The sequence below is a fragment of the Bos grunniens genome, chromosome 19 (genome assembly GCF_055505025.1).
Source record: "Bos grunniens cultivar Pamir isolate PY7600 chromosome 19, Bosgru_T2T1.0, whole genome shotgun sequence".
Lineage (NCBI taxonomy): Eukaryota > Metazoa > Chordata > Mammalia > Artiodactyla > Bovidae > Bos > Bos grunniens.
In genome coordinates this window covers 9,936,240-9,962,593 of record NC_141183.1, presented here as the reverse complement: position 1 = coordinate 9,962,593, position 26,354 = coordinate 9,936,240, and the positions used below count along the sequence as shown (strand labels likewise).

The following is a 26,354-nucleotide window of genomic DNA, read 5'->3' as shown; positions in this document are numbered from 1 at the left end:
ATCCCTGGCCAGAATCGCAGGGATCCCAGGGGTGGAAGGGAATCAGGCAGTGTACACCTCCCGCGCCAAGCTGGAGGGGAAGGGGTGATGGGTGGGTCGCCTGGTGCCCTGGAGAGGTGGACTGCGAGTCCCGAGTGCTGAGTCAGGGTCCACTGGGCGCTGTCTGCCTGCAGTGTCCTCCCTCCCCCAACCTCTGGCGATCTGGGAGGCTGCAGGGGTGCGGCCCCGAGCGGTGGGAAGCCAGGTGCGCAGCTGGGAGCCCGGGCCGTGCCAGGCTGGGCACAACAAAAGCCGGACTTGGGGGAGGGCCGGGAGGCGCGGGAGGCGCGCTGGGAGGGAGGCGGCCGAGAGCTCCCGGAGCCGGCATTGGCCGCCCGCCACCGGGGGGCGGAGCCAAACCGCCTCTGAGCGCAATAAAAGGCCGGCTCGGCCCGCACCCGCAGCGCACACATCCATAGAAGGCAGTGGAGCACTCGGGACCAGGTCCGCGGCGCGCGCACTCGCTCGCTCGCCGCCCCCCAGCCAGCTCTCGCTTCCGCGCCGCCAGCCGCGCCCCGCGCCCTCCTCGCTGCACCCCGCGACCTAGAGCCAAGAAAGTTTGTGTGGCGAGTGAGGGCCGGAGAGGAGAGCGCGCCCGCGGAGTGCCGTCCAGACCAGCGCGGCCCCGGCGCGAGAGGGGAGCGCCCCGAGCCCAGGCGGCGGCGGCTAGCCCGAGTCCGCGACCCCCGCCCCTCCGCCCGCCATGGGCGCCGCGGCCCGCAGCCTGCCGCTCGCGTTCTGCTTCCTGCTGCTGGGGACGCTGCTCCCCCGGGCCGACGCCTGCAGCTGCTCCCCGGTGCACCCGCAACAGGCGTTTTGCAATGCAGACATAGGTAAGGACGGCGACCCCGCCCCGGCCGGGCGCCCACCGCCCCCGCGGGGCGCGCGGGACCTCGAGATTTCGCCAGCGCCCCGCCCGCCCGCATCCTGCAGAGGGACCCAGCGCCCGCCTCCCGGGGGCCTTGGTGCTTTCTAGAATCCTGCAAGTTGACACCAAAATCGTACTTTCTTTTTCCCCATTCCCTCTCTCCCTTTCTTTTCCTCTCTGCCGAGATGCTTCTCAACCTCAAAATTCCACCGAAATTCCGCTGCATTTCCAGCCCCAGAAAGGGAGCCAGGGAACGGATTGGGTTTTGGCAGGCGGAGGGCCCCGGGATGCCAGCGAGGGGGGGCGGGGAGAGTGGGGGCCACAGCGCGGGGGTAGGGGCCCTCTTGACCTCGGTGGGTTGAAGGACGGGGGACCCCAGGAAGAAACTTTCACAGGTGAGATGGGACTTGGGCTCCTTTGGGCTTGGAGCTGGGTGGGGAAGAGCTACTCCGCCTGGGCCTCTGCCAGCAACCCCATGTGGGGTTCACCAGATCCGGCTGGGGCTGGATGGAAGCGTCCCTCCCTTGGGCAGGTTCCCCACGGGCTCAGTGGGGCAGCCGGAAAGATGGGCCCAGCCCCAGGGCCGGCTCCTTCCCTACTCTGCCCAGGAGGCACACCTCTGCAGGGACAGGCAGGATGGTCCTTGAGTGGGGACCGCTTTTTCTGGACATCCACACAAGCTTTGGTGACTGGAGATGGCAGGTAGGGTTGTCTGGCTGCCCAGAGTCCTCAGCGCATATCCTTTCCCCTCCAGATTCCTTGTCCCCCAAATACGAGAGCTGGCAAGGGAAAGAGAGCCCAGTTATTCTGAGCCACATAGGGGCAGGAGGCAGAGTGGGGAGAGAGAGCACCGCAGAATGGGGAGAACCAGCTGACCTTGGAGGTTTCCATCTAGTTCTGTCACTTGCGGGCCTCCACTGCCCTGGTTTTCCTGGGACAGGTTTCACCAAGACGACAGATGTACAGCAGGTGGGTCTCTGTGGCTCCCTCTCACTTCCACACAGGTTTATTTTCTGCTTCTAAGTCTCAGCCAGCCCCGCAGCCTGTTGCCAGGGGTGGGGAGGCTGGGCTGCCCTCACCTGTGCAGGCTCAAAGCCGGGGTCTCTGGGTTTCTCCCCTTGTCAGCCATAGTGCTCTGATCTCCCCACGACTCCTGGCCACACCCCAAGTGGCCCTTGGAGCTGCCACCACCACCTGCTCCAGGAAGTCTTAAGGTGATCCTACCTGTGCGAGTCACATAGCTCACGCCAGCCTGCACTTGGGGCCCGGCATGTGCTCCCAGAGTGGTTCCCTACAGCACCCCAACTGCGGGAAGCTCACCAATTTGGCTTCACTGCTCAGGAAGATTGGCATGGGGAAGAGAGGCTCGTGCCAGTGTGGGAGCCAGGATTGGCCCTCCAAGGGGTGTCCCCTGGGAGTCCAGACCTGTCCAGGCCCCTTGCAGAAAGAGAAGCTGTGTTTCTGGGACAGGATCAGGCCCAGGCCTGGAAGGAATCCATGAATTAGAAGATTCTAGGAGCAGGAAGGGGTTGGGCTTGGGACCACCTCACACTTCTCAGCTGCACAGAGAGGATGTCCAGCCAGCCACTCCCCTCCTTGCCCAGCATCAGCTGAGGCAGCGCTGGGGCTGTTTTCTGCTTTAGATTTGGATCAAGGGCAGCACAGGTCCTTCAGGGTCCAGGAGTGTCCATATGCCTCAAGGCTCCTTCTTGCTTTGTAGGTTGCCCTCTCTTCCACCTGCATCTCCTGGCATTTGTGTCTCAATCATTGCATCAGAGTCATCATAGAGCCAAAACTTTTCACCTCAGCCCAGCCCAGAGGTTCCACAGGGCGTTCTGATGCCAGGGTCCTGCTGCAGAGCCCAGTGTTTTTGGTCCCCATGGTTACTGTAACAAGTGACCACAAACGGGGGGCTTAAGACAGCATAAACTGATCTCTCACAGCTTAGGGGCGTCACGTCCAAAATGAAGCTGTTGGCCCTGCAGGTTCCTTCTGAAAGCCCGGAGAGAAAATCTGTGCCAGGCCCCTCTCCTGGTAGCTCCAAGCAGTCTTTGATGTCCCTTGGTTTGTAGACACATCACTCCCATCTCTGCTCTGTCTTCAGGTGGCCGCCTTCTCTGTGTGTGTGTGTTCTCTCCTCTTACTAGGATACCAGTCACTGGATTCAGGGCCCACCCTAGTCCACTGACCTCATCTTCGTTTGATCACATCTGCGAAGACTCTTATTTCCAAATAAGGTCACATTCACAGCTTCTGGGTGGACGCGAATTTGGGGGGAATGCTGCCCAGTCTTGTTGCTCGGGCAGCCCTTCTGTGCTCACTCAACTGGGGACATGTCGCAGAGACAGCCCAGGGTGTCAGACCTGGGTGGCTGTGGAGGAAATCTTGTCTTTCCACCTCCACTTTACATGGTACAAGTTCATGACTTCCTTGATGATGATTTCCTACTCTGACTGACAGCAGAATTGCCTGGGGTCTGGAGCTCTTTGCAGACACAAAATCTGGCTCAGACCTTGGCTTTTGTAGTTGTCAAGCTCTACAGGTGACTGCCACCAGGGAAGTGGGTCAGGGGTCCGGGAAGGGTGATGGCCTGTTGCACACTGGGGTTACCTAAAGACTGGTCTTCAATGCAGCGTCCCAGCTCCTTTCATTGTTGGCTGGATGCAGGCTTAATAAATGGCTTGGGGTCAGCAAGAGGCAGTTGGCTTAAGCAACAGTCATGTTTCTGTCTGCCTGTGTAGAGGTTACTGGGGGAAGGGTGGGGGACGGCATCTCCTTAGCTCTTGCAGCCTGTGGGATTGGAACTGGGGTTAGCACAGTTTGTTATGAGGTTGTGCAATTGAGGTGGAAGGGGTGGAAAGGGGTGACCGGGGCTCCTCCTGGGAGGCCCTGCTCCCTGACCTTTCCAGGAAAGTGGGAATGAGCCAGAAGCCTTTTGGGTCTCAGAGCCCTGCTCCAAAGTGCTGCTGGCCTGGCCCTATCTCATCTAATGGATGAGTCCTTCGCCATCTCCTGCAGGCCTGCATGGCTCCAGGAATCTGGCTGGAAACCAGCATTGGGCTTGTTCGTTGGGCAGTGCCACTGTGAAGGAGCATGGAGTTCCTTAAGCCAGCTGAGTGACTTGGCAGACCTGGGCTGCTCCGGCTGGTTTCTGGAGTCACAGGTAAATCCAGGAGCTCCCTGGACCCAGAGGGTAAAATCTCCACCAGTCCCCACCCACCCTGGCCCGGGTAGTGGTGCCCAGGGCCACTGTCTTCCAGAAGAGCGCCTCCAGTCCATCTTTCTCAGAACACTCCCATCTCCAGTCACTGCTATCTGCAGACCCTCCAATGGTCTCTAGCACCAAGTGGGGCAGGGCCTGCAGCCAAGACCACATGCTGGTTGCCAGGGCAAATGGGCTGGCCTGGGGCACACGCCGATGGGTTCCAGGTAGTGGGCTCTCGGGGAAATACACAGCAGGCACTCAGAAAGGGCAGTGCCCTCTCCAGACACGTGCTGGGGGAAAGCAAGGCAGAACTTCCTGTGAGCAGAGTGAGACCTTGAGTGCAGTGGGGGTGTGGGTGGGTGCTCTTTAAAGACACTGTTGGCAAGTCCGTTTGCAAAGTGTACAATCAGCTGTGTTTTATAATCCCAGTTTGCCTATCGGGCTTGCTCGTGTTTCAACAAGCAGTTACAGAGTGACCCGCTCCACCCCAGGGGATGGCAGGGAGATGCAAGGCATTTTCCCTGCCCTCGGGAGGGAATGCCAGGACTCCGGCTCCAGGCAGGGTGGAAGTGGGTGTAAGACTGTGTGGATCAAGGGGGACTGAAGCCCTGTAGACCCCCCCTACCCCAACCGACTGCCAGGGGATGGTTTAAAGTAAACCCGACTCCATGTGCTTCAGGCAAATAATGAACAGAGTAACTGGGTCACAAGATGAAAAGCATTTGGGGTTCTGAAGAGAGATTCCAAGTTCTGATGGGAGGAGGAGGAGGATACCGGGGCAGGGGTGGGGCACTTGAGTTCCTGGTCCTGGACAGTGTCCTTGGACGGATGTATTCTCCAGGGGGTTGACTAGAACCTGGGTTGGGAAGTGGGAAGAGATGTGTGCAGGGCTTAGAGGCTGTGCTGTGGGTGTGGCACGTGGCTGGGAGGGCGCTCTCCTACCATACATATTCTTCCCTCTCTGATCTGAGGGCATGGTGCCAGCTTGCAGCTTGGGGACTGCCGTGTCCTCTGCAATCAGTGGTCTTGGATGCTAGTCCTTGAGCTGCAGATGGGCTGGGATCCCACTCTTTGCCATCTCTGTTGAGTTGCCATATGTGTGGGTGTAGATGAGTCCCAGGCTTGGATGGGGGCATGCAGCCCTCCTCATCCTGATGCAGAGCCAGTGATCAATGCCCAAGGGGCTGTGGGAGCAGATGAAGCTCTTGGCTCCCAAAGCAGCTAAGAGATACGCTTGGAGGACCCCGGGCAGTCTAGACGATAGGCAAAAAAAAAAAGGCAGAAAAAATAAAAAGTGTGTATATTAACTGAACCACTTTGCTATACACCCGAAACCATCACAGCATTGTTAATCAACCATACACCAATGTAAAATAAAAAGTTTAAAAAATAAAAAACAAGTACTAAGGATGTAATGTACAACGTGATGCCTGTAGTTAAGACGGCTGGCTGATAGATAAGAAAGTTGTTATGAGGGCAAATCCTAAGAGTTCTCATCACAGGAAAAAAAATTGGTTTTCTTTTATTGTGTATTTATATGAGATGATGGGTGTTAATTTCATGATATATGTAAGTCAAATGATTATGAATGCTGTACACCTTAAATTTATACAGTGCTATATGTCAGTTATATCTCAATAAAGCAAAAAAAATACACGAAAGGAGATAAAGAGAAGGCAGACCGGGGGTAGGAGTGTAAATGCCACTGATTCTTCTCCCCTGTCCTGGACATGCCTCCACCCTGCGTATATGCACACACACACCCGGAGCCAAGATCAGATGGTCTTGTGGCTAGGACGGGCTTTCTGAAAAGAGAAGGGCAGACTTAGGAAGCCAAGGTTGGAAGCATAAAGAACCCTAAAGTGGAGGATGGAGCTAGGGGAACATGGACTAGGCATGCTGCTGCTAAGTCGCTTCAGTCGTGTCCGACTCTGGCGACCCCATGGATGGCCTCCCACCAGGCTCCCCCATCCCTGGGATTCTCCAGGCAAGAACACGAGTGGGTTGCCATTTCCTTCTCCAGTGCATGAAAGTGAAAAGTGAAAGTGAAGTCGCTCAGTCGTGTCCAACTCTTAGCAACCTCATGGACTGCAGCCTACCAGGCTCCTCCGTCCATGGGATCTTCAGGCAAGCATACTGGAGTGGGGTGCCATTGCCTTCTCCGTGGACTAGGCATGGTTAAGTGCCATTTCATGGTGTCAAAGTAAACAGACAGGCTACTTGGGAAAGGTGAGAGTCTGGGTATATAGCAGGCTCTTGGGCAGCAGGGCCCAAGAGGACGAATGAGACTAGACATCTGGTTTATCACGTGGAGTTTGCATTCCATCTCGAAGGACCCGAGGAGAGGCATTGATGTTGTGCACCTGTGGCGACAGTGGGCATCGCTCAGGGAGTTTGCCAAAAGGCAGATGTCTGAATTAGCGTCCCATACTGGGGCTTTCCAGGTGGCTCAGTGGTAAAGAATCCGCCTGCCGATGCTGGAGACACGGGTTCCATCCCTGGGTCAGGTAGATCCCTTAGAGAAGGAAATGGCAACTCACTCCAGTATTCTTGCCTGGAAAGTTCCATAGACAGAGGACCCCGGCAGGCTACAGTCCATTGTAAAAGAATCAGACACGACTGAGTGCACACACAGACACACATGGGACCCTGGGGACCCGGGGCTTGGGCATTGGTATCTCACAGGGGATTCTGATGCCCGCCAAAGTTTGCACAGAGCATTCGTTTCCAAAGTGGGAACCAAGGCAACTTGGATTTGAGAAGAGAACCTCACAGATACTTGGTGTGCGGACTGACAGCGGCACTTGTGCCTAGTTTTAAAACGAGCGGGTAGATTTTGAGAGTGATTGGCTAGGTTTCTGTCTGGCTGCTACAGGGTCCGTAGACCATGAGACCACAGGGTGTCAGGGTACAGGAGGGGCATGCCAGATGCCCTGGGATGCTGGGAGGAAAGGCAGTCAAGGGAAGTGAGGCTGGGGAGGACTTCCAGCTTGAGAGATGGTCAGGGGCACCAGCATCTCAGAAAGGGCAGGAATGAAGCTGGCTTCCCCCAGCCCGGGGCCCACAGTCCCGGGCCCCCGAGGCCTGGTCTGGCTGGAATCTTGGAGCCTTTGGTGCCACCATCACTGCATGGATGTGCAGCTCCAGTGGAAAAGTGATAGAGACCCAGGGGAATACCATTTTGTAGCTGATAAAGTTGGGGTCAGCTGTGTGCAGTTAGCCTCCTGGGTTAAGCTTCTGGAGACCCCAGCAGGGTGGACTGGGTAAGGGTTTGCTGTAAAAATCAAATTGAGGGGCTTCCCTGGTGGTCCAGTAGTTAAGACTCCTAGTTTCCATTGCATGGGTTTGAACCCTGGTTGGGGAACTAAGATCCTACATGGCCTGCAGATCAGCCATAACAAATTTTAAAATATAATAAAAATTTTTTAAAAGTTTAAAATCAAATTGAGATGTTACCTCTAAAGAAGGGTCCTAACCTGGGGAGCAGGGAGCTTCCCAGATGCTGCAGTGTGGTAAAGAATCCGCCTGCAATGCAGGAAGCACACAAGACTTGGATTCGATCCCTAGGTCGGGAAGATTCCCTGGAGGAGGAAATGGCAACCCGCTCCAGTATTCTTGTCTGGAAAATCCCATGGACGGAGGAGCTTGGCAGGCTACAATCCATGGGTCGCAGAGTTGGACACGACTGATCCTTTGCATCCTTTGAACCCGGGGGGTGTGGATGTGTGTCCAGAGATGGGCCGGCAGGACAGCCTTGAGCCCTGAAGCAGTCAGCTCAGCTGAGTGTGTGCGTGCCCGTTTTTGTGGCTTCCACCAGATTCTCAAAGGCGTATGTGACCTCTAAAAGGTTGGCCACTGCCTTAGAAGGCGTTCTTATGGCCTGTGGGGGGATTAGGGGCTCTGGAACCAAAGGGTGGGCAGCCTTGAGCCCCAGCAGTGAGGACCAGGGTGAGGGTCTTTGCTGTCCTCCTGAGAGCTGTTAGACATGGCAGGGGGGGAAGAAGGAAGCTGCAGGCAGGAGAGCCGGGCTAAGGGGCTTCTAGTCACCCAAGTGAGCAGAGCAGGTACCTGATGGGGGACGAACTCAGGCAGGAGGGAGGGTGACAGGCTGGAGGGGCGGGGCGGGGTGCGTAGGGGGCCGCCTCTGGGGTCTGGCCTCAGGGCTGGGGCCAGGCAGCCCCTAATGTGGTCAGGTGGTCAGCAGGGGTGCATTCCCTGCCGAGTTCTGCTGGGAAAGAGAGACAGAGGGGTCTCCAGCTGTAGCTCCAGCAGATCATGGGAATGAGTGAGGGGCTTGGAGGGAAGAGGCAGAGAAGGGGGTTGGGGCACGTGGGTTCGGAGCAGCGTGGTCAGGATGGCCGCTCTGCAGCCCACGCCTCGGTCCAGGGGTGAGACTTGGGCAGGTGCCCTGTGCCTCGGTTTCTCCATTTCTGAAGAAGCGATGATCCCTTCCTACCTCCTAGGGCAGAGGTGCAGTGCCTGGGACGGTGCCCATGGCGGCTGTCGGGGTTGGGGGGTATTAGCTCTTTTTGTGCTCGATGTTGTGCTGGGTGTGTAATCCTCCCCCCACCCCGAGAGCGGGCCGTGGCTCTCACACAGGTGTGGGGGGTGCAGAGACGCACAAGCTGGGCTCTGGTGCCTCCGGGAGGGCAGCCAGGAAACTGGGAGGGAAACGGCGATAGGTTTGTGACGGAAAAGTGACTGACGACGGTAACAGCAGCTGTCACCATCGGCGCTAAGGGCTCGGAACCGTGTTCACACAGTCTTCCTGTTAATTCACCTAATTTATAATTATCCCTGTTTTACAGATGATCAGATTGAGGCACCAGCTGATTCTTTTGCTCGGGTCACATGACTATCAAATAGCAGAGTAAGAAGACAGGGTTTTAAAATGAGACGAGGTGTACGGGGGAAGCTGAAGGCGACCATTTCGGTCCACCTTGGCTTGGAGGGGGTGGTCTCTGTGGAGCATGAAGGATGGAGGACCATGAAGGAGAACTCTTGAGAGCTGACCTTGTTCGGGAGATTTCCCCATCAACTGGAGATGAGCTAAATTAAATTAAGCTCTATCCTGACAGCAGAATATTAAGCAGTCATTTTAAACAGTATTATAGATTCATGATTATGACCTAGAAAAATGTTCAGAGTGCATTAAATTTAAAAGCCCAGTTACATCTGTATGCTTTTGCGTTTCAAACCCTGTCTAATATAATTTTTAAATGCACAGTGCATAACTGTACACTGTTAACAAAGTTATCAAGCAAATACTCAGGTTAAGAAAAACAAGACCCTGCCACCCTAAAAACTCTTAATTCTTCCTGGTCCCTAAGGAAAAGGGGACCTCCTTTTCCTTAGATAACCACTGTCCTGGGTTTTATGGTGAAAATTCCCTGGCTTTTTTAATGTAGTTTACTGATTCTGTATTTATCTCTAGTCTATTGTTTTTTTTTTTAATTATGCTTATACATGTAGAGAAAAGTCTAGAAGGATGTCTGTCAAAATTCTAGGCAGTGGGTGAGATCAAGGGTAATTTTTATTTCGTTTTGCTTATCTGTATTTTCTAAATTTTCTGTGATTAACATGTGTTCGTCGTATAGTTATTTTAAAGTGAAAAGGCAACAAGGAGACTGGGGTAGGGGTGTCTTCAGGATGGGAGAGGCGGAAGAGAAGGCCGTGAGAGCCCTGAACCTAGAGGGTGGGGCTCACGTCCAGGGCTGCCTCCCTTTTGCCTTATTCCTCCGAGAAGCAGATTCGGGAAGGGTTTATTGCTTCATGAAAAGAACTGTTAACCGTTTTTCTGCCTCAGAGACGTATGCTTTTTATCTGCTTTGTTGAGGTATGATTCTACTGTTCACCCATTTAAAGCGGGCAGTTCAGGGAGGGACTTCCCTGGCGTTCCCGTGGTTAAGACTCTGCATTTGCACTGTAGGGCGGCACAGGGGTTTGATCCCTGGTCAGGGGAACTAAGATCCTGGTATGCCGTGCAACATGACCAAAATAAATAAATTTCAGTTCTCCTTTATAAGTTATTAATTAATTTATAAATTAAATAAAGTGCAATTCAGTGGTTTTTTTAGTGCAGTCACAGAGCTGTGCAGCTTCACCACTATCTGATTTTACAGCATCCCAAGGACCCCTGTGCTGGGTTCAGTCTGATATTTCCGATGAGACTCAGGTAGTATGTTTCCACCTGGTGCTGCAGCAGCAAAGCCATGCCCTGCAACAGGACGCATAGAATGTAGCCTTTCAGGGCTTGGCAAACAGTACCCCCACTACCCCCCCGCCACCCACCTCTGATCCCCTATTACGGTAAATACGGTTTTACTGGAATGCACCCACACCCATTCCTAATACAAAGTCTGCAGCTGCTTACCGGCTGGAAAAATGGCAGCCTTGAGTGGTTGCAACAGAGCTACGTGAATTACCATCTTGCCCTTTATGAAAACTTTCCCTCACCCCTGGGTGTGAAATTCCTGGGGCCGACTCACCTCTCACCTGGTGGCCTGCTCCTTGCTTTCCAGAAAGATTGATGCCTTGGGGTATCATTCTCTGAACTGACCCTAAAGATGCAGTGAATCTTGAACCTATGAGCCCAAGAGAGGGAGAGATGAGTTTCAAGGCTGTAACCCTCCTGCTGTGAGACATTCTAGGGTGGAGAGTTCCCGGGGACAGAGCCTGGATTGGGATGAGTCTTCACTTGGCCCTTTCTCATCTGTGGTCTGGAGGTCTTGGTTGGGCTTCCTGGAGACCCTGTAGGGTCAGGTCATCTTCACGACTTGGCTCAGCACTCAGGCTCTGCATCAGGCTTTGCTTTGACTGACTGATGACAGTCAAAGGCTCTAGTTAGGAAGGACTTCAACAGCTGATTCTTAACCAAGGACAGGATGGGGAAGTGGACTGACATTTTAGAGGAAAAAAGATGAAGTACAAAATATCAGAGGAAAAGCCTGGGTCTTTGGAGCCTACTAGAGCTGGTTCTGAGCCCTGACTCTGTGCCTCTGTGAGCCTCAGTTTCTTCTGTAAAAGCAGAATTAAATGTCTCGGGGACTTCCCTGGTGCTCCAGTGGCTAAGACTGTGTGCTCCCAATGCAGGGGGCCCGGGTTCAGTCCCTGGTCAGGGAACTAGATCCCACATGCTGCAACTGAGTTCACATGTTGAGACTAAGACCTAGCGCAGCCAGATAAATTTAAAAAATATTTTTTGAAAAAAGAAACTCCTCAGGGCTGGGCCACAGCAGATGGTGAGTGAGTTTCTGATGAATGAGTAAAGTGTGCGAAAGCATGGGAGGGACTCAATAAATGTCAACCCCGCCCACTCCATCTAGATTTCTGAGATCCTGGATAATGCTTCTGTGAAACCTTGTGGGCCTCTGTCCCCAGAGCTCCTCAAGAAGAAAGTCATGTGCATAAAAAAAGAAATAAACCTCCTCTGACATTCCTGGCCCCCTCTGGTTTTTTTTTTTTTGGCTCTTCCTTGTTGTTCAGTCACTCAGTCGTGTCTGACTCTTTGCGACCCCATGGACTGCAGCACACCAGGCTTCCCTGTCCTTCACCATCTCCCAGACCTTGCTCAAACCCATGTCTATTGAATTGGTGATGCCATCCAACCATCTCATCCTCTGTCGTCCCCTTCTCCTCCTGTCTTCAACCTTTCCCAGCATCAGGGCCTTTCCTAATGAGTCGGCTCTTTGCATCAGGTGGCCAAAGTATTGGAGCTTCAGCATCAGTCCTTCCAATGAATATTCAGGGTTGATTTCCTTTAGGATTGACTGTTCTTACATGGAGAAGGAAATGGCAACCCACTCCAGTGTTCTTGCCTGGAGAATCCCAGGGACGGTACAATGTGGGAAACTCAGCCTGGTTTTTCTCTTCGGCTCAGCTCACTTCTGCTGCCCTTCCTTTGATCCAGATCAAGAATTCAGGGCCCCTGGATGGGTTTTTAGTGCAGGCACGTGATATGAGGGTAGTTGAGAATTCACTGTGCAGAGTTGGTTGACACGCCCCAGACCACTGTGACCTCACATGGGGTCACGTGACACATGAGGTAGTGAAGAACAAGGACCGGGAGAGGAGGATGCCAGGGATGCATTAGACACGGAGATGCGTAGGAGTGATCCTACAGGGCCCCAAGTCTAGAGCGTTTGCACACACACAATGAAGTGAGTGCCCCAGGCGCTGGAGTCCAGGAGGCTGTCAGCAGCGCTCCAGGGACTTCCTTGGTGGCCACTGGACCACCAGGGAACATGGAGTCTCCCAGGGCAGGGACCAGGGTTCAGTCCTTGGTCAGGGAACTAGATCCCCGCATATCACAACCAAGAGTTTGAATGCTGCAACTGAGACCCAGCGCAGCCAAATAAATAAATATAAATAAATATTAGACAGTGTTCCATGTATCTAGGAGAAAAGACTGGGGGTCACTCATGGACTTCAGGTCTGTGTGGATTTTTCCACTCCCAGGGAAGCGTCCCTTTTCAGAAGGACTGTTGACCCTGTGACAGGACGGCTTTGAGGGCAAACACAGTTCTCTCCTGGGAACTTTTCTCCGCAGCCCCTCCAGCATTTACCCTTTAACCCTCAGAAGCCCCTGCGAGAAATGGCCCCGCTAGGCTCTGCCCAGACAGAAACCAGGTATCTCGGGAAGAGAGGCATTGGAGCGGAGAAGTGATGAGCACCGCTGATTCTCTGTTGTGATGAGCACGGTCTCTGATTCTCTGTTGTGACGTCTTGGCCTCTCAGGCCCATTGGCTCCAGGAGGGGGCTTCCCTGGTGGCTCAGATGGTAGAGAATCTGCCTGCAATGCAGGAGACCTGGGTTTGATCCCTGAGTTGGAAAGATCTGGAGAAGGAAATGGGCTCCCCGCTCCAGTATTGTTGCCTGGAGAATCCCATGGACAGAGGAGCCTGGCGGGCTATAGTCCATGGGGCCGCAAAGAATCAGACACGCCTGGGGGACTGACACTAGGGAACAAAGGAACACGTTTAAGGAGGTGTTTATTTCTTATGCGCCAATTCTGGAAAGCAGGGAAAAGCGACCGGCAAATAGTCTCCAATCAGAAGTCCCTTTTTTGGTGCAAAAGGACTTTGTCTCTTCCTGTTGACAAGGACTCAGGAGGAAGGTGGTAGGTCAGGCAGGTGTCCTCCCTGTCTGGATGGGGAACAGTCGATGACTCACCCAAGGTCTCGTGGTCGACTCGGTGCCAGGACTCTAATGAGCCAGAACCTGGCTCAAGTCTCTGGAAACAGGTTGGACGTCACAGCTACGGCCTTTCCATTGCTCTGTTCCACGTGGCCAAGAAGCGTGTTGTCCTTGGAAGGGCTGACTCTAGGTGGGTGTGTTTTATCTTAACCTGAGCAGTTTAGAAGTTTGAAGGACATTTTGACAGCGCCGGTCTACAACTTTAAGTCTCCCCTTGAATGTAAATTGGTTCAATCTCTATGGACAACACTGTCGAGGTTCCTTAAAAACCTAAAAGTGGAGTTGCCGTATGATCCAGCAATCTCATTCCTGGGCTTGTATCTGGAGAAAGCTGGTTTGTAAAGATACATGCACCCCAGTGTTCAGAGCAGCACTGTTTGCAATAGTCAGGACATGAAAGCAACCTAAATGTCCAACAGATGAATGGATAAAGATGTGGTTTGTTTATACAATGGGGTACTACTCAGCCGTAAAAAAAGAATGAAATAATGCCATTTGCAGCAACACGGATAGCCCTAGAGATTATCATACTAAGTGAAGTAAGTCAAAAAGAGACAAATATCATAGGATGTCATTTATATGTGAAGTCTAAAATATGATACAAATGAACTTATTTACAAAGCAGAAACAGACTCACAGACGTAGAATGCAAACATGGATGCCAAAGGGGAAAGTGGGTGGACGGATAGGTTATATAAACCACTATATATAAAGCAAAGTCCTATTGTAGAGCACAGGGATATATTCAACATTCTGTAGTAAATCATAATGGAAAAGAATATAAAAAAGAATATATGTATAATCACTTTTCTGTATACCAGAAACTAGCACAATATTGTAAGTCAACTATACTTTAAGAAAAAGAAAGGGAGAAAAGAAGTCTCCCCTTTGGGCAAGCAACTCTAAATCTAGAAATTTTTCTGCAGAAAATAATAAAGGATGTGTGCTAGCATCTCATCACAAGGGTGCTCACCTCCATCTTGTTTATCTCAGTGTTAGATACATCATAGCCGCAGATGCTCTGCAGGACCAAAGGTTGCAGATTTTTTTTTTTTTTGGCCAAGCTGAGCGGCATGTGGGATCTTAGTTCCCTACCAGGGATAGAACTTGCGCCCCCTGCAATAGAAGCATGGAGTCTTAAACTCTGGAGTCCTCCTCAAGGACTTCTTACTGAATTGTAAAATGTTCAGATAAAGGAGGAGGAATTAGACTTGCTTCTGAAATATGGTTTTCTAATTTTTCTGTGTTGAACTTGAATGACATGTGTTGTTTTTAAAAGAGTTTGCTGAAGGATGGGTCTGATTGTGGGCAACAGTGGGATGGGGCCCAAACTTTTAAAGCTGGTTTGGTCCACTTTCAGTGATGGGCCCCATGAAGAAGGGCCCACTGAGCAGAGCAGGATCATCCAGAGGGTGGGAACCATGTTCTCGGAATCACTAAGCTGGAGAGCCTGGGCTTGGGAGAAATGCCTTCAATGCAGGATCATCTGCAAGAGGATGCCAGTGGTGGCTGTGCTGGGACATTCTGGAATGCCATCAAAGGCCCCACAGGCTGTAGGTTTTAGTCGTATTATCTGCCCTCCCCCCTGACCCCACTCCAAACTTGTCCCATGCTAAAGGTGAGTATCCATGACCTTGCTGAGAAGAGGCTAACAGACTGGGCGCTGAGTATGCTCTGGGGAAGGAGAAATAGACATAAGATTTTTGTATCTAGGGGGCCTGGAAGAGGGACCCAGAAAGTGGGTGGGGTGGGTTGTGGTTGAGGGGTTCAGAGGCAGAAATCCTCCCACCACGTGCCGGGTCAGGGACCAGATGACCTCTCCAGAGCCCTTCCAGCCCCACACAAAAGAGTTTCGTCCTTGGATCTGCTCTGCCTCCAAGATTCCAAGTTCCTGCTATTGACTTTGTCAAGAAACCAAACCCTGAGATCGGTTGCCATAACATCTCGGGACCAATATCACGTCCTCCAAACTAAATTTCTCAATTGTCATATTTGTGGTGAGTGCCCTTAGTCCTAGCCGTGAGGTCAGGCTTGTATGATTTCTTAATTTGGGTGCTCAGTGGGGGCCCCAGGCCAGCATTCCATCCTCCCACCTCCAGTCAGCTCGGCTCAGCAGTGGATCCTGGAGGGGCAAACGCCCCCAACCTGAGTGGGACCAGACACCCTCCCTGTGGGAGGAGGGGTGGCCAGTGTTGTCAGGGAGCGCTGACCTTGAGGTGCCACAGCTCAGAAGAGAGACGCCCTGACGAGGACCACTGTGACCATGCTGTCAAGCTGGAACAGGAAGGGTTTTCTCCCTGCCAGGCCGTCTTTAAACATCGAAAGCACGCAAGCGCGCTCTCAACAGGCATCTTCATGGTGCCGCTCTGCCATCCCTCTGCCCGTTGCCATCCCTCTGCTCGTTACCGGGCACTTCCCAGGTGGCGCTGTTGGCAAAAAACCCGCCTGCCAGTGCAGGTAGACATAATAGACATGGGTTCAATCCCTAGTTTGGGACGATCCCCTGGAGAAGGAAGTGGCAACCCTCTCCAGTATTCTTGCCTGGAGAATCCCATGGACAGAGGAGCCTGGCAGGCTACATTCCATATAGGGTTGCAAAACGAGTCAGACACAACAGAAGTGACTTAGCACGCACGCATGCTGCTCATTGCCCCAGCTGTTTAAGCCAAGTCTTCTGTGATCAGTGGACCCACAACCGGTGTGCTGACACATGCTCACCCTCTGGCTGGCCCATCACTGTCCCTGACTTCACCCCTGCTCTGATGTCACAGCACAGCAGCTCTGTCGTTTCCATGGCAGCGGCTGCCAGAGTTCACCAGCTAGGGCGGGTGCTGGGCTGCTGGCGAAGGTGGGGAGCTGCGATTCCAGCCAACTTTGGTCAGTGGGCCCCGGAAACCCTATGCAGACCACCCAGGGCCGAGGTTCTTGGGTCCGGCACCTTATCCATTGTGGGGGCGGTGTTCTCTCTGTGGCCAGTGGTTTGGTGAGCCTCTGAAGGGGGCCCTAGGAAGTGGGCCAATAAGGATGTCCAGGCCGCATGTCCAGAGGCTAACTGAAAGTCCTTGCACCACGGGGCTCTGCATCTACAGTTCGACTGGGGAGGATGGACAGTGGAAGCTAGTGGGACAGGGTTGGGAATGAATGTGGTGGTTTGCCGGGGGCGGGGATAGGTCATTATACAACAAGAACAGTTGTTGGCATGGGGGACCCCTGACCTAGGCGGGGTAGCCACAGTCATAAGGTCAGAGGGAAAGCGATTGACATTATCAAGTGACATTTAGCTGGATCAGCCATAAGCAACCCCCCACGCAGCTAGCCTGGTGTCTCCCGTAATTTTGGAAGAGTCTATGCCTTATGACTCTCTTAATGAAGCTGGTTGGGAAGGTAACAGACACAATGACCGAGGCTTGTTCTCCTAAGAGGTTGGCTGCCTGGCCATCTCAGCTTTCTAGAACTGTCCTGGTCCTGAATGTGCATCAGGGAGATGGTTAAACATACAGGTTTACAAACAGCACACCAGGAGAAACCTGTGGTGGGGCCTGGCCAGGACTCATGGTCTCTGTCCACGATCACCTCCTTGCCAGGTGATTCTGGTACAGCCGGCCTAACACCCAGCCGGCTTTAGGAACCACCACTTAACTGAGGGAGAGTTGGGAAGTGAGCAAAGACAGAAACTTCTGGGCAGGGAAGTGAGCAAAAGACGGAAACTCTGGGCAGCACCCGGGGTGTCACGAAGTGTGCTTTTAGAGGCTAGAACTCAGAGAAGTGGAGTTTAAAGATGTTTCTGATGTGTGTTTTATCCCGGCTTGACTTGGGTGTTGCCAGTGATGGGTGTCTCACTACCTATCAAGTCAGCCCAATGATTTCAAGACAGCCCTGTAGAAAGTGCTGCTTTCCATCTTGGCCAATTTCTGCCTCCCTGTAATGTGTTCTCAGTGGTCTGGTCCAGGCATCTGGAGACACGCACAGTAAGTACCACCCTCTTTTCTAAACAGCTCACCAAACTTGTGGGTGTTTCTGATAGTGATAAGCATCTGCCCAGATGGATGTTGCTGTTATCGTCCCCATCTTACAGGCGAACACACTGAGGCGCCTAGGGTTAAGAAACATGCCCTAGGTCACACAACTGCTCAATACTCTGAACCACCAGAGTATACTGTTCTAGACTTCTACCACCTGCAAGCATCCCTCCAAACATTCTTGGTTCCATAGGGCTTTCCTTCCTATGACCTGTTTTTGTCTATTTTTTTCATTCTCCTGAACTTTGAGGCCCTCCTCATCCGTAAGCATTCTCTGTCTTTCTGAACCCTATATGGGAAGAGACAGCCTCTCCCTTACTCAGGTTTTCTCCTTATCTAGTAAATGTGTCGTTCTTATTTAGTATTCATATATTTTTTATATATTGTTTTATTTATTTATTTAGGCTGTTCTGGGTCTTCGTTGCTGAGGGCTTTTCTCTAGCTGCAGTGCACAGGCTTCTTCTCGGTGCGTGGATTTCTCATTGCGGTGGCTTTCTTGTTGCGGAGCACAGGCTCTAGGCATTTGGGCTTCAGCAGTTGCAGCACGTGGGCTCGGTAGAGGTTACCGGGCTCTAGAGCACAGGCGCAGCAGTTGTGGCACGTGGGCCCAGTTGCTGTGCAGCATGTGGGACCCTCCCAGACCAGGGATTGAACCTGTGTCTCCTGCATTGGCAGGCAGATTCTCCACCATTGAGCCACCAGGGAAACCCTGCTGTATATTTTCTGTTAGGTGAATTCCTAAACATTTCAGTAATTATATTTTGATTTTGAAACTTCCGGACTATTTTGTTTGGATCCTCACACATCCTGTGGGGTGGGAATGGCGTGGGTATTCTTCCAAGCACCTATTTCACGGGGCTGGGCTGGATCATGGGAATGGCGTGGGTATTCTTCCAAGCACCTATTTCACGGGGCTGGGCTGGATCATTATCCTGCTTGTGTTTGGCACTTGTAGCAGAACAGGTAAAGATCACGTTGGCTGTTTTGGTGGCCACAGGTCTCTGCCGACTCTGAGCTCCTAGCTGGCTCAGACCCTCTCGTTTCCTGCTTTGCTTCTTTAGAAACTATGGTCTCCCACTTGGCACATGCAGGGTTGGACGTGGAGACCCACATGTGGGTTGTCAATGGGTTCCCAGGACACTTGGCCTTGTTAGATCTGACCAGGTGTTCAAACCTGTGCAAAATCTGAGCTGAAGCCTTGCATTCCAGCAGCATGGCTGGTGTTCCATCTCCTTGTGGGTTATTGTGTGCTGGGGATGTCCCATTCGGCGACAATGGACTTGGACTCAGACGCTTGTGCACTTGACTCATGGAAAGCCCATCAGAGCCCCAGACTCTGTTCAGTCTTCTGGCTTTAGACACAGTTTTAAGACACTTCTTTGTGTGAGTCCCAGTCAGTCCAGAGCAGTTTAGAAGCTGTATGAGAAAAGGGGGCTAAGACGCCGTCAGACCTCCCAGAAAGTTACAACTATGGAGGAAGCTGTGAAAAGGCGACTTAAATTATATTCTGGGGTTATTTCGTTCAGAGGAATTGTGTCATATATGTATGGTTTTTGATGTTGTTCAGTTCCCAAGTAGTATCCAGCCCCATGGACTACAGCCTGCCAGGCTCCTCTGTCCTCCACTATCTCCCCGAGTTTGCTCAAATTCATGTCCATTGAGTCAGTGATGTTATCTAACTATCTCATACTCTGTTGCCTCCTTCTCCTTTCGCTTTCAATCTTTCCCAGCATCTGGGTCTTTTCCAGTGAGTCAGTTCTTTGCATCAGGTGACCAAAGTACTGGAGCTTCAGCTTCAGTAACAGTCCTTCCAATGAATATTCAGAATATTCAGAAATGTTTTTTGAGGGGTCCTATGTATCTTCAAAGCCCTTGAGGGATTTTCTATATTGTAGTTCTAAAGGTAATCCAGAGTTCTAAAAAGGTCAAGTTATATCTCTTCTGTACACTCAGGAGACAGAGAAATGTTTAACTTTACGCGTGAAAGAGCTTTAATTACATGGAAAGGTTCTCTTTGGCCATGCCACTAATTGGGGGCCCTTTTATTTCTATTTTTAAATGTTTCAAAGAAAATGTGCTAAACCATGTCACCTGGGCGTTGAGTCTGTGAGCCTTGGGAGAAAAGCCAGAGCATTTTTCTCGTTGCTGCGGAAATCAGGGGCCACCTTGTCAGGGAGGAGGAACCAGACCAGGTCTGGGAAAGGTGGGTGGGTGGCATGAGGAGGGGTTCTGTTTGAGGAAGAAGGACGGGATTGAGCACGGTGAAGGCACTGGACTTGCGTGGGGGGCGTTTGGGATGGCTCGGAGCCTGGCTGGCTGCGGAGAAGGGGGCAAGATCATGAACTGCCGGAATGTTCCCAAGCCTGCAGATCAGGGATCGACCAACTGACTCTGGGAGATGGTTAACTGAGCACATTCCTGGGCCCCCTTCCCACTGAGGCTGGGGTGGGATCATCAGTCTGAGGCAGGGCCCCAGAATCTGCATTTTAGCCAGTAGCTCGGGCGACCTTGATGCAGGTGACCTCACATTCTGCTTGGAGACTTGCTCTGCGGACCAGGGAGCTGGTTGCAGATGCTGAAGGGACACAGCTGGCTGAGTCAGAACAGTGGCTGTAACCACAGTGCTGGGGAGGAGGGCAGGGGTGGCGTGGAGATGGGGGAGGTGACAAAAGCCTGGTTAGGAGGCTCAGGTGAGACCCTTCGATCCAGCCTGCCTGGCATCAGAGCCTCACCGCCTCCCTTGTGGTCACTATTCCTCCTCGTTGGACTGGGGTTGCCCTGGAGGCTCCGTTGAGGGGTTAGAAGGCAGGAGGGCTGCTGTGGGCCTGGGCACTTCCCGGTGGCCTGGGAGGGGGTCTGCCTTGGCTGAAGAGTCATCTGAGCCGCTGCCCAGGTGACCACCGAGGGCTGGCTCTGCGCACCAGGGACGGCAGAGGGTGAGAGGAGAATGGGCCCAGTGTTCCTCACGGCGGCTGTGCTGAGCGGGCCTTCTGTAAGGACGGGGCTGTGGCTTCCTGAGGGGTTGAGGGTGGCGGTCACAGCCCCGCCCGTCCCCCTCTGGGGGAGCAGGAGCAGAAGACCCAAGGGAGAACTGGACGCCCAGAGCATTCTGGTCTGGTCAGTGAGCAGGGCAGGGCTTGGAGATGAGGGCCTCAGGGAGCTGGGGACATGGGCAGAGGGCCCAGGTGCATCTGCCAGTTGCTCTAGGGTTTTCAGTTCCTGAACAAGGGAGCTGACTAATTTCTGGGCTTTTTCCCCAAGGTCACCATCCAGATGTTATAGGTTTTCATCCATTTGCATGTGTCTAGGAAAATCAACTGGCCTGCACTGGGGCGCCTGCCCCAGCCGCCCTGGCTTGGGCTGTAACGGGGTGATTGAGTGGGTGGGGGCCCTCCAGAGTGGGAGACGCTCGTCCAGGTTATGCTGATCGTCACCCGTTAGCAGTGCAATTTACGCTGTTCTCTCCAGCTGTCTTCCAAGATGGACAAAGAAACCTTCACAGCTCTGTCTCTCTCCTCATCTGTTTGGACACCCCTATGGGCATTCCTGTGCTGTGCTCAGTTACTCGGTCATGTCTGGCTCTTTGCAGCCCCATGGACTGTAGCTGGACAGGCTCCTCTGTCCATGGAGATTCTCCAGACAAGAATACTGGGTGGGTTACCATGCCCTCCTCCAGGGGATCTTCCCAAGCCAGGGATCAAACCAAGGGCTCCCTCATTGCAGGCGGCTTCTTTGCCATCTGAGCCACCAGGGAAGCCTGTAGCCATTCCTAAGGGTAGGAAAAGCTGTCTCTGATGTTTGGGACTCAGATTCAAACCCAGCTTGTCCCTGTGAGCTGGGACAGTTACTCAGTTTCTGTGCTTCCCTTTCTTCGTGTAGGGACATGATTTCCTTTTCCTTGGGCGTGTACTTAGGTAGATCTAGTTTTACCTTTTACTTACGGCTGCACTGGGTCTTCATTGCTTGGCATGGGCTTTCTCTAGTTGCAGTGAGCAGGGGCTACCCTCCAGTTGCAGTGCTTGGACTTCTTACTGCAGGGGCTTCTCAGTTGTGGCACGTGGGCTTAGTTTACCCCGAGGCATGTGGAATCTTCCTGGACCAGGGATCAAACCAGTGTCGCCTGCATTGGCAGGCAGATTCTTAACCACTGGACCATCAGGGAAGTCCCATACATTTACCTTTGTATAACACTGCGAAACTTTTTCAGAACAGCTGCAGCATTTTGCATCCCCACCAGGAACCAGAAGCCTGTGAGGGTTCCGATGTCCCCAGGCCCTCGCCAACATTTGTCATTGCCTGTCTCTTTCGTTGTAGCCATCCTAGTGGGTGTGAAGTGGTATCTTCATTTTGCATTTCCCTGATGAGGGTTGATGTTGACCATCTTGTTATGGGCTTTTATCAGCCATACATAAACCTTCTTTGGTGATGTGTATATTTCAGCCTTTTGCCCATTTTTAAATGGATTGTTTGTTGTCTTCTTACTGGGTTGTACGAGTAGTTTATACCAACTGATTCAGGTCTTTTGTTGAGTGTGTGATTTGCAGGTATTTCCTTCCAGTCCGTGTCTTATGTTTATACCTATTAACAATGTCTTTTGAAGTGCAAAGGTTTTTAATACTGATGATGCCAAACTTATCAATTTCTTACATTGTTTTTGCTCTTGGAGTTGTATCTAAGAATGTGTGCCTAGTCTGAGGTCATGAAATTACACTTCTGCTTTCTTCTAATTGTAGCTTTAGACTTTACATTAAGGTCTATGATCCATTTGCATTAATTTTTGTATATGATATACAATTTTGTATATGGTAAGACAGGGTCTAAATTAATCTTTTTTGTATGTGGATACCCGTGTCACTTTGGTTGAAAATATCAACCATTGTGTTTAACGCCCTAGCTTTCTCTTTCTCTCTCCTCTTGCTCATCATGGGGGTTGGCAGACTGGTAGAATATGGTATTAACCAGGTTTCCACATGTCTAACTGCATGATCACAGTTCCCAAAAGCTGGTGGCTATGTGACCATTGGTCAAAGACGAGATGTCTACCTGAGCAGCAGCTGCCACTTGCCAGCTGTGTGATCTGTGTCAAGTTTCTCAGTTGCTCCCTGCCTCAGTTTCCCCACCTGTGAACCAGGGGTGCACAGGTTCATTCACCCTTGCACCCTCGATAACTCCTTACCTCCAGGGTTACTGGAAAAAAGACGAGTGGAGGGCAGCCCGCACAGTTCACATTAGTTGTTCCAATTGATGCAGTGGGATTTCTGGGGACCACCATTACTTTGAGCTTAAATTTGCTCAGCCTGACTCCACCCCTCATACCCTAAGATGAAAGAAGGGAAGGGAATCCTACACCGCTGAAGTGGGCTCCGCCGTGCAGGAGGCGGCTCATGTAGCCCACAAATAATGGCGTTTTTGGACACCAGCTGTGAGTGGCCACAGGCTCCATACTCTTTTTTTCTGGTATAAATGCAGGTCCTTCTTTAGGAAGGTCTGGTGGAGCACGTGTCCCTGCCTGATGCCAAAGAGATGTGAAAAAAGAGATACCACCAGCTTAACCTCTGTTTGCACTGAATTTTAGTACAAACATTCGATCCGCAGTCATCTGTGCACCTCCCCCCACCCACGCGCACACACGCACACACCTTTCTTGCCGGGGTGTGTTCCTCCTACACTCCTTCCTCCTTTCATTTATAAGTAGCTCCCTCCAGAGGGCCAGGCATTTGCACACACCCCCCTGACCCGAGCCCTAACTCGTCTCCTAAGGTGGGGTCTTAACCTCAGCACTGTGGACATTGAGGGCCAGGTCCCTGCTAGTCGCAGGGCCACCGTCCTGTGCATCACGGGCTGTTTCATAGCAGCCCTGCATCCACCCACTAGATGCCTGTAGCACTGCCCCCTCCTCCAGGTGTGGCAACCAAAACTGTCTCCAGAAATGGCCACACGTGCCACTCTGAAGCAAAACCACCCTCTGCTGAGAATAGCTGCCCTGCAGGTCTTGTGTGGAGGCTTGTGAGACAGAAATCGGGAGCTGAGAACGGGCCCTTGCGGGTGGGGGTCTGGAGGACAGTCTGAAGGGACGGGTCACCTCCCCTAGGCACCCCCAGCCCGCCACACTCAGAGTCCCCCCTTTGCCTTGTCTCCAGGGTCTCGCTTTCCTTGGAACACTCAGGGCAGCTCTGTGCATCCTCCTTTTGGGTGGGCTTGACCCAGAACAGCCGTGGCAGCTGTGGCCTCTCGGCCCCTGGTGCCCTTGAACCTCCGCTCTCTCGGTTCCTACCACCTTCTCTCCAAAGCTGTGTGTGTACAAGTCCCTGACATGCGAAGAAGCTCGGAGAGAGCTGCTCGACAGAGCCCCAGTCCCGACAAGGAAGCCTGGTTCTCAAGGCAGAACCTTTCGGACAGATTGCTCCAGGTCCGAGAGAAGGGAGCCCTGGCCCCGCAGAGAAGACAGAAGGACCCCCAGCAGCGGAAGACACAGCTGCTCCAGCGCTTGGTCGAGGAGCTGAAGGCAGAGTGGCCGGAGGCCCTGGACCAGCAAATTCGAGGCCTGGGGCGGCTGTACTTAGCGCATCTGTTGGGCTCGGGGGGCGAACGGGCCGAGGACCATGAACCCGACTCAGAGGGCTCGGCCCAGCGGGGAGCAGCCAGGTTGCCCAGGGCTAAGGGGAAGCACAGAGTGGCCGCGCGGGAGGAGAAGGGACGCAGGGAGGAGCTGGCCCGACGGCAACCCTGGTGCGCCACGTCCCGGAGGAGAGCAGTGGACCGAGAGAGGCAGGGGGCCTCCAGAGCCACGGGCCCATGTCCCCCTTCCCTGAGCCCCCCGGAGAGGAGCAAAGGAAAACGAGCGCCTTCCACGAAGACCGGCGGGGGCTGCCGTCATGGGACAAATGTGGAGAAGCTCTTGGCTGCCCCAGAGGGGATCAAGCGCCTGGAGGAACAGGAGAGTGACACAGCCAGGGAGGGCAGGAGGCAGCTGGGGAAGCGGCCAGCTCGTCGTCAAGGCCCGAAAAACAACTGTCTGGATCAGAGCCCCGAAGGCAAAGCCGACCACCTGGAACAGCTGTGTCCAATCGGCTCGACCCACAGAAGGGGGGCCTCGCCGCCCGCGAAGCTCGGGAACAAGAGCAAGTGGCAGAGAGAGCTGGAATTTGCCTTCGAAGAGTTGTTTGATACCAACAGGAAGCTGAAAAAACACCTGACCTCGCAGCTGGATCTCAAGCCCGGGGTGGAGCAGAGCCCTGGGGAAGACTAGAACTTCAAGGAGGAGACGCAAGCACGGAGAAGGGAGAGCCAGAGAGAGAAGGTGGAAGGAGATGCAGAGATTCATGTGGTGTCTGCCGGGGAGCCCACGAATCCAGTGGGGATGGAAGCCCACCTGACGCCGTCCAGAACCAGCTTGCAAAAGTTTCTAAGCAAGCTCGAGAACCAGAAATACCATAGGATGGCCAAGGGCGTGGTTAAGAGCGACAGTACACTTTGGTCTCCTGGGGCAGGAACCTCTCTGGATGAAAAGGACTGGCTCTTCTGCAGCCCTGGATCCGGATGGGAACCGGCCCAACTGGATGCGCTGGTGCAGGGCTCCCTTCAGCTTCACCCGCAAGAACAGGCAGACAGGGTTGGCTTGATGGCAGCAATGCAGAAGCAGAAGATGCAGGTGGAGCAAAGAAGCATAAAGCAGCTGGACCTGCTCGAGCAGATCGAACACCACAAGGTGAGCTTGGAGGCCGACCTCCAGACGGAGCTGAGAGATGGCAGGAGGGGACAGAGGCAAGCTCGTCTGGTTCATCCGAAGCCTGACTCCCCTCCAGACCCAGAGAAGGAAGGCGGGTATGACCGCAGCCCCACTTCCCCCTCGGCTGCCATCGTCGACGATGACAAGCACAGTCAGATGATCCGTGACATTCAACAGCAGATTCTGGAGCAAAACAAGTTGCACAAGCAGTTTCTTAAAGAAGCCAGGAAACGCTTGCTGGAGTTTCAGAAAATATGTTAAAAGTGAGAGTCCCACCCATGGTAAATACATCACTGATAACTGGGCGTTCTGCCGGAACTGGTAGTACCCAAGCCTGTGCGATTGTATTTGCGTCATCTGCTCAGAAACCCATAGCCTCTTTAAAATGGGCCATCAGTCATCCTCCTGTGCTTTTGGCGCGAGTTCCTCTGCAGAAATCCTACTTACTCCCAATCTTGCCTTTAAAAACTAAGTCCTATTCGGAAAGAATCCTTAGCACGAAAATAAGAACCCGTGTAGGGCGCGGTATGTGGGTCTGGCCAGCGTTAGCCCAGAGGTGTGTCCTGGAGCTGAGGCTGTTTTCATGTACCGCGAGTGCAGATGGAAGTGCCAGGTACATTTAAGCGCTTCAGATGTTTTAGTCGAATAAACACTGGACTTTGAGGGGCATCCAAGGTCAGACGGGCGCAATTTCAAAAGATACATCATTGGTTGCTTAGCCAGTGGCTGAGATGTTCACGGAGAGGTCTAACGAAAATCTTTCCGTCTTTTCAAAGCAACGTCGTTTCATAGGACATCACTTGGTAACATTCTTGTAAATTTAATATTAGAAAGTGGCAGAGAGGGAGAGAAGGGGGTGGGAGCAAGAGGAAGAAAGAGGAAAGAGGAGAAAAGAAAGGGGAAATGCTTCTCAGTGACACAGCCCTACAGACTCCTTTGGGGCTGGCAGTGGTGGGGGAGGGAGGCGGCGGGGAATAGGGTGTCTGATCGGTTGCCTTTTTCCCAGCTGTACCCCTGACCCAGAAGCCTCAGTAGCCACAGAGACCCTACACTGGATGGGGCTTTATCTACCAGTTGCATACTTAAGGATTGGAATGGAGTGGACAAACCTTTTCTGCAAGGAGCTGAGAGTAGCATTCTAAGCTTCACTGGCCGTATCGTCTCTGTGGCAACTACTCAATGCCTGGAAGGCAGCCATAGACTAAATGAATGGGTGTGACCGAGTTCCAATAAGACTTGATTTACAAAAATAAGGGGTAGGCAGGCTTTGGCCCTCAAGCCAGCATTAGCTGACCCCTG

The 26,354-nt window shown here is 52.8% G+C and overlaps 2 protein-coding genes across 2 annotated transcripts in view; both read left to right on the top strand.

Moving 5' to 3' along the window:
• Nucleotides 1–441: 441 nt before the first annotated feature.
• Nucleotides 442–26,354, top strand: part of TIMP2 (TIMP metallopeptidase inhibitor 2) — a 51,732-nt gene continuing 25,819 nt past the window's right edge. Inside the window, exon 1 of the mRNA XM_086356446.1 lies at nucleotides 442–872. Within this exon, the coding sequence (XP_086212572.1) occupies nucleotides 743–872 (130 nt within the window). The 5' untranslated portion in view covers nucleotides 442–742. The remainder of the gene's footprint in view (nucleotides 873–26,354) is intronic.
• CEP295NL (CEP295 N-terminal like) lies at nucleotides 17,148–25,382 on the top strand. Its single transcript, XM_086356445.1, has one exon. It carries the CDS (start codon nucleotides 23,640–23,642, stop codon nucleotides 24,573–24,575), a length of 936 nt encoding a protein of 311 aa, XP_086212571.1. The 5' UTR covers nucleotides 17,148–23,639; the 3' UTR covers nucleotides 24,576–25,382.